Below are 13913 nucleotides of genomic sequence, written 5' to 3'. Positions count from 1 at the left end.
ACACGAACTAACCAATACAATAGTGAAAACAATAACGCGGACTAGCTCATACAGTAGTGAAAACAACAACACGAACTAACCCATACAATAGTGAAAACAATAACGCGGACTAGCTCATACAGTAGTGAAAACAACAACGCGAACTAACCCATACAGTAGTGAAATCAATAACGAGGACTAACCCATACAGTAGTGAAGACAATAACGCGGGCTTGCCCATACAGCAGTGAAAACAATAACGAGGACTAGCTCATACAGTAGTGAAAACAATAACGCGGACTAACCCATACAGTAGTGAAGACAATAACGCGGACTTACCCATACAGTAGTGAAAACAACAACGCGGACTTACCCCTACAGTAGTGAAAACAATAACGAGGACTAACCCATACAGTAGTGAAGACAATAACGCGGACTTACCCATACAGTAGTGAAAACAATAACGAGGACTAGCTCATACAGTAGTGAAAACAATAACGAGGACTAGACCAAACAGTAGTAAAAACACCAAAGCGAACTAACCCATACAGTAGTGATAACAATAACGCAGACTAGCCCATACAGTGGTGAAAACAATAACGCGACATTACCATTGCAGTAGTGAAAACAATAACGAGGACTAGCCTATACAGTAGTGAAAACAATAACGCGGACTATCTCATACAGTGGTGAAAACAATAACGAGGACTAGCTCATACAGTGGTGAAAACAATAACGCGACATTACCCATACAGTAGTGAAAACAATAACGCGGACTAGCTCATACAGTGGTGAAAACAATAACGAGGACTAGCTCATACAGTGGTGAAAACAATAACGCGACATTACCCATACAGTAGTGAAAACAAGAACGAGGACTAGCCCATACAGTAGTGAAAACAATAACGCGGACTAACCCATAAAGTAGTGAAAACAATAACGAGGACTAGCTCATACAGTGGTGAAAACAATAACGCGACATTACCCATTCAGTAGTGAAAACAATAACGAGTACTAGCCCATACAGTAGTGAAAACAATAACGCGGACTAGCTCATACAGTAGTGAAAACAATTACAGGGACTAGCCCATACAGTAGTGATAACAATAACGCGAACTAACCCATACAGTAGTGAAAACAATAACCCGGACTAGCTCATACAGTAGTGAAAACAATAACGGGGACTAGCCCAAACAGTAGTGAAAACAATAACGGGGACTAACCCATACAGTAATGAAAACAATGACACGGGACAGCCCATACAGTGGTGAAAACAATAACGCGAAATAACCCAAACAGTAGTGAAAACAATAACGAGGACTAGCTCATACAGTAGTGAAAACAATAACGCGAACTAGCCATACAGTTGTGAAAACAATAATGCGAACTAGCCCATACAGTAGTGAAAACAATAACGAGGACTAGCCCATACAGTAGTGAAAACAATGACACGGGACAGCCCATACAGTGGTGAAAACAATAACGCGAACTAACCCAAACAGTAGTAAAAACAATAACGAGGACTAGACCATACAGTAGTGAAAACAATGACACGGGACAGCCCATACAGTGGTGAAAACAATAACGCGAACTAACCCAAACAGTAGTGAAAACAATAACGCGGACTAGCTCATACAGTAGTGAAAACAATAACGCGGACTAGCTCATACAGTAGTGAAAACAATAACGCGAACTAACCCAAACAGTAGTGAAAACAATAACGAGGAGTAGCTCATACAGTAGTGAAAACAATAACGCGAACTAACCCATACAGTAGTGAAAACAATAACGAGGACTAGCCCATACAGTAGTGAAAACAATGACACGGGACAGCCCATACAGTGGTGAAAACAATAACGCGAACTAACCCAAACAGTAGTGAAAACAATAACGAGGACTAGCTCATACAGTAGTGAAAACAATAACGCGGACTAGCTCATACAGTAGTGAAAACAATAACGTGAAGTAACCCAAACAGTAGTGAAAACAATAACGAGGACTAGCTCATACAGTAGTGAAATCAATAACGCGAACTAACCCATACAGTAGTGAAAACAATAACGCGAATAAGCCCATACAGTAATGAAAACAATAACGCGAACTAACCCATACAGTAGTGAAAACAATAACGTGAACTAACCCATACGGTAGTGAAAACAATAACGCGGACTAGCTCATACAGTAGTGAAAACAATAACGGGGACTAGCCCATACAGTGGTGAAAACAATAACGCGAACTAACCCATACAGTAGTGAAAACAATAACGCGAACTAACCCATACAGTAGTGAAAACAATAACGCGGACAATCTCATACGGTAGTGAAAACAATAACGGGGACTAGCCTATACAGTAGTGAAAACAATAACGCGAACTAACCCATACAGTAGTGAAAACAATAACGCGAACTAACCCATACAGTAGTGAAAACAATAACGCGGACTAGCTCATACAGTAGTGAAAACAATAACGCGAACTTACCCATACAGTAGTGAAAACAATAACGCGGACTAGCTCATACAGTAGTGAAAACAATAACGCGAACTAACCCATACAGTATTGAAAACAATATCGAGGACTAGCCCATACAGTAGTGAAAACAATAACGCGGACTAGCCCATACAGTAGTGAAAACAAATACGAGGACTAGCCCATACAGTAGTGAAAACAATAACGCGGACTAGCTCATACAGTAGTGAAAACAACAACGCGACATTACCCATACAGTAGTGAAAACAATAACGAGGACTAACCCATACAGTTGTGAAAACAATAACGCGACATTACCCATACAGTAGTGAAAACAATAACGAGGACTAGCCCATACAGTAGTGAAAACAATAACGCGACATTACCCATACAGTAGTGAAAACAATAACGAGGACTAGCCCATACAGTAGTGAAAACAATAACGCGGACTAGCTCATACAGTAGTGAAAACAACAACGCGACATTACCCATACAGTAGTGAAAACAATAACGAGGACTAGCCCATACAGTAGTGAAAACAATAACGCGACATTACCCATACAGTTGTGAAAACAATAACAGGGACTAGCTCATACAGTAGTGAAAACAACAACGCGAACTAGTTCATACAGTAGTGAAAACAATAACGCGACATTACCCATACAGTAGTGAAAACAATAACGCGACATTACCCATACAGTAGTGAAAACAATAACGCGACATTACCCATACAGTAGTGAAAACAATAACGCGGACTAGCTCATACAGTAGTGAAAACAACAACGCGAACTAACCCATACAGTAGTGAAAACAATAACGAGGACTAGCTCATACAGTAGTGAAAACAATAACGCGACATTACCCATACAGTAGTGAAAACAATAACGCGGACTAGCCCATACAGTAGTGAAAACAACAACGAGGACTTGACCAAACAGTAGTAAAAACACCAACGCGAACTAACCCATACAGTAGTGATAACAGTAACGCGGACTAGCCCATACAGTAGTGAAGACAATAACGCGGACTTGCCCATACAGCAGTGAAAACACTAACGTGGACTAGCGCCTTCAGTAGTGATAACAATAACGCGGACTAGCCCATACAGTAGTGAAGACAATAACGCGGACTAGCCCATACAGCAGTGAAAACACTAACGTGGCCTAGCCCATACAGTAGTGATAACAGTAACGAGGACTAGCCCATACAGTAGTGAAAACAATAACGCGGACTAGCTCATACAGTAGTGAAAACAACAACGCGACATTACCCATACAGTAGTGAAAACAATAACGAGGACTAGCCCATACAGTAGTGAAAACAATAACGCGGACTAGCTCATACAGTAGTGAAAACAATAACGAGGACTAGCCCATACAGTATTGAAAACAATAACGCGACATTACCCATACAGTAGTGAAAACAATAACGAGGACTAGCCCATACAGTAGAGAAAACAATAACGCGACATTACCCATACAGTAGTGAAAACAATAACGCGGACTAGATCATACAGTGGTGAAAACAATAACGCTGACTAGCTCATACAGTGGTGAAAACAACAACGCGACATTACCCATACAGTAGTGAAAACAATAACGCGAACTAGCTCATACAGTAGTGAAAACAATAACGCGAACTAACCCATACAATAGTGAAAACAATAACGAGGACTAGCCCATACAGCAGTGAAAACAATAACGAGGACTTGACCAAACCGTAGTAAAAACAACAACGCGAACTAACCCATACAGTAGTGAAAACAATAACGCGACATTACCCATACAGTTGTGAAAACAATAACGGGGACTAGCTCATACAGTAGTGAAAACAACAACGCGAACTAGCTCATACAGTAGTGAAAACAATAACGCGACATTACCCATACAGTAGTGAAAACAATAACGCGACATTACCCATACAGTAGTGAAAACAATAACGCGACATTACCCATACAGTAGTGAAAACAATAACGCGGACTAGCTCATACAGTAGTGAAAACAACAACGCGAACTAACCCATACAGTAGTGAAAACAATAACGAGGACTAGCTCATACAGTAGTGAAAACAATAACGCGACATTACCCATACAGTAGTGAAAACAATAACGCGGACTAGCCCATACAGTAGTGAAAACAACAACGAGGACTTGACCAAACAGTAGTAAAAACACCAACGCGAACTAACCCATACAGTAGTGATAACAGTAACGCGGACTAGCCCATACAGTAGTGAAGACAATAACGCGGACTTGCCCATACAGCAGTGAAAACACTAACGTGGACTAGCGCCTTCAGTAGTGATAACAATAACGCGGACTAGCCCATACAGTAGTGAAGACAATAACGCGGACTAGCCCATACAGCAGTGAAAACACTAACGTGGCCTAGCCCATACAGTAGTGATAACAGTAACGCGGACTAGCCCATACAGTAGTGAAGACAATAACGCGGACTTGCCCATACAGCAGTGAAAACACTAACGTGGACTAGCGCCTTCAGTAGTGATAACAATAACGCGGACTAGCCCATACAGTAGTGAAGACAATAACGCGGACTAGCCCATACAGTAGTGAAGACAATAACGCGAACTAACCCATACAGTAGTGATAACAATAACGCGGACTAGCCCATACAGTAGTGAAGACAATATCGCGAACTAACCCATACAGTAGTGATAACAATAACGCGGACTAACCCATACAGTAGTGAAGACAATAACGCGAACTAACCCATACAGTAGTGATAACAATAACGCGGACTAGCCCATACAGTAGTGAAGACAATAACGCGAACTAACCCATACAGTAGTGATAACAATAACGCGGACTAACCCATACAGTAGTGAAGACAATAACGCGAGCTAACCCATACAGTAGTGATAACAATAACGCGGACTAGCCCATACAGTAGTGAAGACAATAACGCGAACTAACCCATACAGTAGTGATAACAATAACGCGGACTAGCCCATACAGCAGTGAAAACAATAACGCGGACTAGCCCATACAGCAGTGAAAACAATAACGCGGACTAGCCCATACAGTAGTGATAACAATAACGCGGACTAACCCATACAGTAGTGATAACAATAACGCGGACTAGCCCATACAGCAGTGAAAACAATAACGCGGACTAGCCCATACAGTAGTGATAACAATAACGCGAACTAACCCATACAGTAGTGATAACAATAACGCGAACTAACCCATACAGTAGTGATAACAATAACGCGAACTAGCCCATACAGTAGTGATAACAATAACGCGAACTAACCCATACAGTAGTGATAACAATAACGCGAACTAACCCATACAGTAGTGATAACAATAACGCGAACTAGCCCATACGGTAGTGATAACAATAACGCGAACTAACCCATACAGTAGTGATAACAATAACGCGGACTTGCCCACACAGCAGTGAAAACAACAACGCGAACTTGCCCATACAGTAGTGAAGACAATAACGCGGACTAGACCAAACCGTAGTAAAAACACCAACGCGAACTAACCCATACAGTAGTGATAACAGTAACGCGGACTAGCCCATACAGTAGTGAAGACAATAACGCGGACTTGCCCATACAGCAGTGAAAACACTAACGTGGACTAGCGCCTTCAGTAGTGATAACAATAACGCGGACTCACCCATACAGTCGTGAAAACAATAACGCGGGCTAGCTCATACAGTTGTGAAAATAATAACGCAGACTAGCCATACAGTAGTGAAAACAATAACGCGGACTAGCCCATATAGAAGTGAAAACAATAACGCGGACTAGCTCATACAGTAGTGAAAACAATAACGCGGACTAGCCCATACAGTAGTGATAACAATAACGCGGACTAGCTCATACAGTAGTGAAAACAATAACGCGGACTTGCTCATACACGTAGTGAAAACAATAATGCGGACTAGCTCATACAGTAGTGATAACAATAACGCAGACTAGCCCATACAGTAGTAAAAACAATAACGCGGACTAGCTCATACAGTAGTAAAAACAATAACGCGGACATGCTCATACAGTAGTGAAAACAATAACGCGGACAAGCTCATACAGTAGTGATAACACTAACGCAGACTAGCCCATACAATAGAGTGAACAACAACACAGACTAGCCCATGCAGTATTGATAACAACAAAGCGGAATAGACCATACAGTGGTGATAACAATAACAGGCGGTGCTCCGTAAGCTGCTTAGACAGCGCCATGTTTTATTAAAAATGGTGAGGAAATAATGAAGTTATCGTTGTTTAAAGACTTCATTCAAAGCAAAATATTGCCTTCCGACGTAGCATTTATGATGCAATTTATCACGTGGTATACACACACTGAATAGCGCTGACAAGATTTTATAGTGATGATGACAATAAAGCGCATAATATTGTTCAGCAGTGTTAGCAATTAAGCGGACAAGACTGTACAGGAATGATAGCAATTTTAAAAGCGGACTTAACCTTCAGTAGTGATAACAACAAAGCGAACAAGACTATACAGTTATGATAGCAATTAAGCGGACTTAAAACCCTTTAGTAGTGATACAAATAAAGCAGGCTAGACTAGAGAGTAGTGAAAACAATAAGGCGAACTAGACTATAGGGAGCTGTGTGAAGTAAGCTTAACATACGACATTGGCCATTGGACATTTTAAATCGAATGTCGTGCTAGCACGACATTGGACATTGGACATCCAAAATCGAATGTTGTGCTGGCACGACATTGGACATTGGATATTCAAAAGTGAAAGTCGTGATAGCACGACATTCGACATTGGACATTCAAAATTGAATGTTGTGCTGGCACGACATTGGACATTGGATATTCAAAAGTGAAAGTCGTGCAGGCACGATATAGGACATTGGACATTCAAAAATGAATGTCGTGCCAGCACGAGACTAGACATTGGGATTTCAAAAATGAATGTCGTGGTAGCACGACATTGGACATTCAAAATCGAATGTTGTGCTGGCTCGACATTGGACATTGGACATTCAAAAGTAAAAGTCGTGCTGGCACGACATTGGACATTGGTTGGACATTGGACATTCAAAAATGAATGTCCTGCCATTACGACATTGGACATTCAAAATCGAATGTTGTGCTGGCACGACATTGGACATTGGACATTCAAATGTAAAGGTCGTGCTGGCACGACATTGGACATTGGACATTCAAAAATGAATGTCGTGCCAGCACGACATTGGACATTGGACATTCAAAATCGAATGTTGTGCTGGCACGACATTGGACATTGGACATTCAAATGTAAAGGTCGTGCTGGCACGACATTGGACATTGGACATTCAAAAATGAATGTCGTGCCAGCACGACATTGGACATTGGACATTCAAAATCGAATGTTGTGCTGGCACGACATTGTACATTCAAAAGTGAGAGTCGTGTTGGCACGACATTGGACATTCAAAAATGAATGTCCTGCCAGCACGACATTGGACATTGGACATTCAAAATCGAATGTTGTGCTGGCACGACATTGGACATTCAAAATCGAATGTTGTGCTGGCACGACATTGGACATTGGACATTCAAAAGTGAAAGTTGTGCTGACGCGACATTGGACATTCGACATTCAAAAATGAATGTCGTGGCAGCACGACATTGGACATTGGACATTCAAAATCGAATGTTGTGCTGGCACGACATTGTACATTCAAAAGTGAGAGTCGTGTTGGCACGACATTGGACATTCAAAAATGAATGTCCTGCCAGCACGACATTGGACATTGGACATTCAAAATCGAATGTTGTGCTGGCACGACATTGGACATTCAAAATCGAATGTTGTGCTGGCACGACATTGGACATTGGACATTCAAAAGTGAAAGTTGTGCTGACGCGACATTGGACATTCGACATTCAAAAATGAATGTCCTGCCAGCACGACATTGGACATTGGATATTCAAAATCGAATGATGTGCTGGCACGACATTGGACATTCAAAATCGAATGTTGTGCTGGCACGACATTGGACATTCAAAAGTGAAAAGCGTGCTGGCACGACATTGGACATTCGACATTCAAAAATGAATTTCGTGCCAGTACGACATTGGACATTCAAAATAGAATGTTGTAATGGCACGACATTGGACATTGGACATTTAAAATCGAATGTTGTGCTGGCACGAAATTGGACATTGGACATTCAAAAGTGAAAGTCGTGCTGGCACGACATTGGATATAGATTTACTTAAAACATTTTTCTATTACATGTACTTTGTCCCTTCAATTTTACATACTTTATTGGACACAGTGAGTGACGTCATTTCGATAACGCAATGATCAGCGTACATTGAAGAGACTAATGCAAAAAAATGGTTATACGCAGTATTGTTAGTCGATAATTTAGATATTTGGGTGTATAAGTATGTATTTGCTAAATTAGTCAAAGAATGCCGAATCGTTTACCTTTTTAGCAACGGCGATATATGACGTTTCAAAATATATGTGATATTTAGCACAAATAAGGAACCAAACCTTGCAAATAGTAGAAGACTAACCTTTTAATAACTATAAAAGCTTTTACAAAACAGTCATGACAAAGTACAAAACAAGGGAAGAAACTCACTTGCAATAAGGGAAGTAACAATTGTTTACTCTCTAATTATAGTCTAACGTGTAAGGGAGGTAATTATGTACTGTCGCAGTGGAAAAAATTTCACCGAAGTTGTACCAATATAAAAGTTTCAGAGCAAAACATGTCCGTAAAATATTTATGTGATGATCTACATAACATTAATTTTGTCAAATTTTCAAAACTATTTCCTGACATGTTGACCCCATAGAGAGTTTCCTTTTACCTATATTCTTTTTATTCTAATAGACAGGTATTGTTTAATTCAGGTAGTATATATAGTACACTTATATTACATAATAAATGGAATAACAGGTTAGTGACTTGGCTTGGCTATGCAATCGATCGAGTCCGCCCTTGGCTCAACCGCTATATTCACACGCCTTACCTGTCAGCGACACTTACCTATTGTATAGAGTCGATTACAACGAACCTCCAGTTCACTGTTTCGAGGATCGTTGCTTTTTTACCAGTTTGACTGAACGACTGAATTTTTTATTTACTTTACTGACAAAAGTGTGAGATCCTGTTATGGTAGATCTAAAGCATAATGTCAGTGCTCCCTAAAATATTGAACGCCTTCTACGTAATAGCAGTAACGTTGTCGGCTCCAGAGGCGGGGACGCCATATAGAGAAACTAATCCGTAAAACGTAATTTAAGTTTAGAACATTGTAACCCTCTATCTCCAGTATAATGTAGAAATGTATGTCTTCAGGTGTAAATGTCTTCTAGAACAAAAAAATACATGAATAGAACACTGAATATTAACAATACAATGAAAGCCAACAGTCAAAATTGAACATGTTCTGGACCCAGCAATCAACGTTACCAACAATAACACAGGCACGCACGCACGCACGCACGCACACGCACACCCGCGCGCGCACGCACGCACACACACAAACACACATACACACAGAGACAGACGCGTGCACGCACGCAAATGATTTTTTGTTTACTTCTTTCCAATTCAAAAGGACATTGAATGGACCGATTGTTCAGAAATTTGCTAAAGTTAACAACATTGTTAACATTATCGTTGTTAACTTACCAATATTTTCTGCTACGGAAGTTTAATGGCTTCACTTGTGATATGCAGTATTTCTAAACAGATTCCAAACGATAATGTTAATCAAACTTTTACAAGTTTCTCAATAAGAAATTTATGATAAAATACGGACATCTTTTGAATTGGTCCTGTTTGGATTAAATTACCATAAATTGTTGCCATATTTATGTAATTATGTTTAACTATACATAAAAATGGATGGTATACATAGTTAAAGCGCTATATACAAACATTCAACTGTATTTATTGATATCGGAACATAGCCACATTAAATTCTTCAACTACTTCGTATATGGTATCACTACATCTTTTCATTATTCCCCAGACAATGGCACTCTGGCATTCAGTCAGCTTATACTGCCTCGAGTCCCATGGTCTTGCATTAGGTGTAAAATATACCCACTACCTTCATTGTCAAGATCAGCAGATATTTTCCGCGACCATGGAGAATAAAAATGTCGGCGGAAAAATGAAAATTGATGTTCATGTGCAATTCTATTCAATATGGATGTGATATACCACAGTGGGTATACATTCACAGTAAGTGACATTTTTATTGCATTATTACGATTTATCGAAAAAAGAAATATGCTTTAATACATACAAAAATATTTTTCTTGGTAGATCAAAGTTTAGTTAAGCTTTAAGGATACATGTAATTCTTTCAGCACTTAGCTATTTCCTCGATGTTTTCGCGATTTTTCTGTTTATATTAAACTTCCTACAACTGAAACAACAGGATCAATGTCAGTTTAAAGGGATGCTGATAATAACCATGTATTCATGGAAATATGTTAAACTATATTTTTCACGCAGATCATAATGCTTAAATCAAATAGTATGTCCGTAGTTATGGTGATGCATTGCGATAAATAGTATGTGCTTTATTTATACGTGTTTTATTATATACGTAGATACATAAGTCACACAATGGCGATGGACGGTAACAACCCGTATGAGCTGTCGGTGAATGAAGATGACGCACAGATCGTCAAGCTTCATTTTGAAGAGAAGGGATACAGAGGATTGGACAAGGCCTTGATGAAAAGACGAGACCAATGGGTGGACGTTCCTATCCACGTGGCAATATTCGGGAGCTCCGGGGCGGGAAAATCAAGTTTCATCAATGTCATTAGAGGGCTGAAAGAATCAGACAAAAATGGTGCTGAGCTCAACGTTGGGCAGACGACAATTGAGCCTATTCCGTATTCACATCCAAACAAACATTACCTGAAATTCTGGGACCTTCCTCAGCTTGGTTCACGTGCATTTTCAAAAGACTTATATCTAAAAAATGCGAATATAAACAAATATGATTATTTCTTGATTTTCACAAAGTCTACGTATTCAGAAGATGACTTCTGGTTTGCGCATCAACTTCAGGCACTGAACAAGAAGTGTTACTTTGTGTGTACGCATATGGACATAGTTGTTGACTCTGCACTGAAGGAGGACTTAAACGCAGACCAAAGGGAAGTTAAAATTCGAGTGTTAACTGCCATTAGGGATCGACTTCACAAGACTATAAAAGATCAGAAACTCAAAGTGGACTATGTATATCTCATTACCACAGCGGATGTTCGGAAGTATGACTTTCCAAAGCTAGCCCTAAGACTTATTGTGGATCTGACGGGCAGAAAGTGGGAGGCAATGGCACTTACTCTCAAAGTGTTCGCAGAGGATGTTATCAAACAAAAGCGAAGAGCACTACAGAAAAGAGTATGGATTATAGCGTTGATGTCTGGCCTCGAGCATGCCAGCCATTACTATGGATTACAGTTCGATGTTGACATTGAACCAGTGCTTGAAGAAGCACAGGAGTATCGCCGTCAATTCTGCCTGGACGAAGCATCCATCTACCGCCTTGCACGCTCCATAGATACATCTGTTGAAAGCATCAAAAAGGCTTCGTCGTTTAAAACGAACTACGCGCAGCTGGAGGATCGCGGGCTGGTTCAACAGTACAAGACACTGAGTGTGTACGATGTCTCTGATGGTATAACCAAGAGCTTTTCTCCCATTCTTGGCAATCTTGTTTCAGGCTCATCTCCATTTGGAGCAACGTATTTTGTGTTGAACAGACTCCTTGACACAATGGAGACGGATGCATTAAGGATGATAGAGTATGTGAAATACAGAGGGGCCGAGTTGTAACGATGTAACGATGAGAGTGTAATGGGTAACTAAAATTGTGATGTTGCAATCAAGATTTGATTCATGATCATTCACAGTAGCTGGTATTATATATTATATTGACATATGCCCATTTATAAATATTTCTTTGATGTATGACCATTTATCACCAGTATGTCGCCTGACTGATTGTTTATATATAAATGTTGACATTAGCATAGTTAAACGTTAACAAATTTTCTCATAAGCCGAATGCCATTTCTTTCATATTGAGAGAGATTGTGGAAGAAAACGACATTGTTCTGTCGCAAATACATTTAACACATATGCTTTCTTAAGTTACAATACATACATTGAAATTAGACACAAACGTTAAAATAAATTTAATTGCTACATTGCGTTTTGGGGAAGGAGCGGAGATTCCAAATATGAAAAACCGTGTGATTTTAAAGGTCACATTCATCGAGTTATAATAACCCATTGATTTCAACATTATTATTTACCTCTCAATACGTATTGAATTCAGTCCCGTATAGGAAGCAAGCCAAGCAGTTTTTACAGATTTGTTTCGATGAATAGCCTCAGTCAAGATAATTAAGCTGTGTCAAATTTGTTCAGATCAATTAAGAAAAATTGATAATCTATTTTCTTATAGTCAACCATTGTTTTGTGTGCATAGCTTACGAATCGGTTGGCAATTAGATGTAATACACACCGAAGATGCACGCGTACCATCTTGCTTTATTGAACATGATATAATGTTCATTTTAAAGAACGTTAACATTTAACATGATATATCTAACATATGTTTACGGTTTATACGTTTGTAAGTAACATTGACTAATACGATGGACAGACAATAAAACAGAGATTGAAATTATAGATCTGACAGGACCCCGCGTGAGTCCGTTTTCTGTTTGATTCATTATGAAGCCACACGCCCGTGTTTCTATCGAACCCGGACCTCTTTGGTGACAGGCGGAAAGATATAAACCTTTACCAAATCACCATCAACTGTTTCAGTTGTTCACAATCTACTCAGACATAAAGAGGAGAACAAAACAGGAAGATGTATAAACAGTTACAAAAAAGGAACTGTTATCATTTGAAACATTATACGGAATAAAACTTAACATATATTAAGTTTACGTGTATCCACATTTACATGTTATATGTTAACCCATAGATGGGCTACGATAAGATTCAACACACCTAATAAAATTAAATATTAGCTTTTCGGCCTTTAAATAGTGTAAAATCATATTGATTCACGTTCGACCGCAACAAGAACCCAGTGTTTAAAATTAAACCAATAACCTAATATTAGTCCTTTAATTTATATACTCATATGATCAGCGTAAACTAAGTGAAATGATAACAGCATCGTATAATGTTGCCAGTTATTCAATTTAGCATTTCGCCCAATGAGCGATGCATACCTTAAAACACAATGTAAACAATAGGAACAAGCCGAGTAATCTTCAACTAAGAAACACACATCAAACATAACACTTGGGTCAACGTTGAGTTGAAAGCAGGTTTTCCATTTATTCCATTACTACGTATATTTGGGAAAAGTTTTATTTTTTTAAATAAAACAAAACACTTCTATCCTGTTGGTAAACGCTTAAATCTCACGTACGCTTACGTGTATGTTTTGT

General features: G+C 39.3%; 1 protein-coding gene across 1 annotated transcript; it reads left to right on the top strand.

Moving 5' to 3' along the window:
• Nucleotides 1–10501: 10501 nt before the first annotated feature.
• LOC128209504 (T-cell-specific guanine nucleotide triphosphate-binding protein 2-like) lies at nt 10502–13132 on the top strand. Its single transcript, XM_052913551.1, has 2 exons — nt 10502–10659; nt 11034–13132. The coding sequence occupies exon 2, from the start codon at nt 11050–11052 to the stop codon at nt 12271–12273; it is 1224 nt and encodes a 407-aa protein (XP_052769511.1). The 5' UTR covers nt 10502–10659; nt 11034–11049; the 3' UTR covers nt 12274–13132.
• Nucleotides 13133–13913: the final 781 nt, after the last annotated feature.

The sequence above is a fragment of the Mya arenaria genome, chromosome 11, assembly GCF_026914265.1.
Source record: "Mya arenaria isolate MELC-2E11 chromosome 11, ASM2691426v1".
Lineage (NCBI taxonomy): Eukaryota > Metazoa > Mollusca > Bivalvia > Myida > Myidae > Mya > Mya arenaria.
This window is presented reverse-complemented; position numbering and strand designations above follow the sequence as displayed.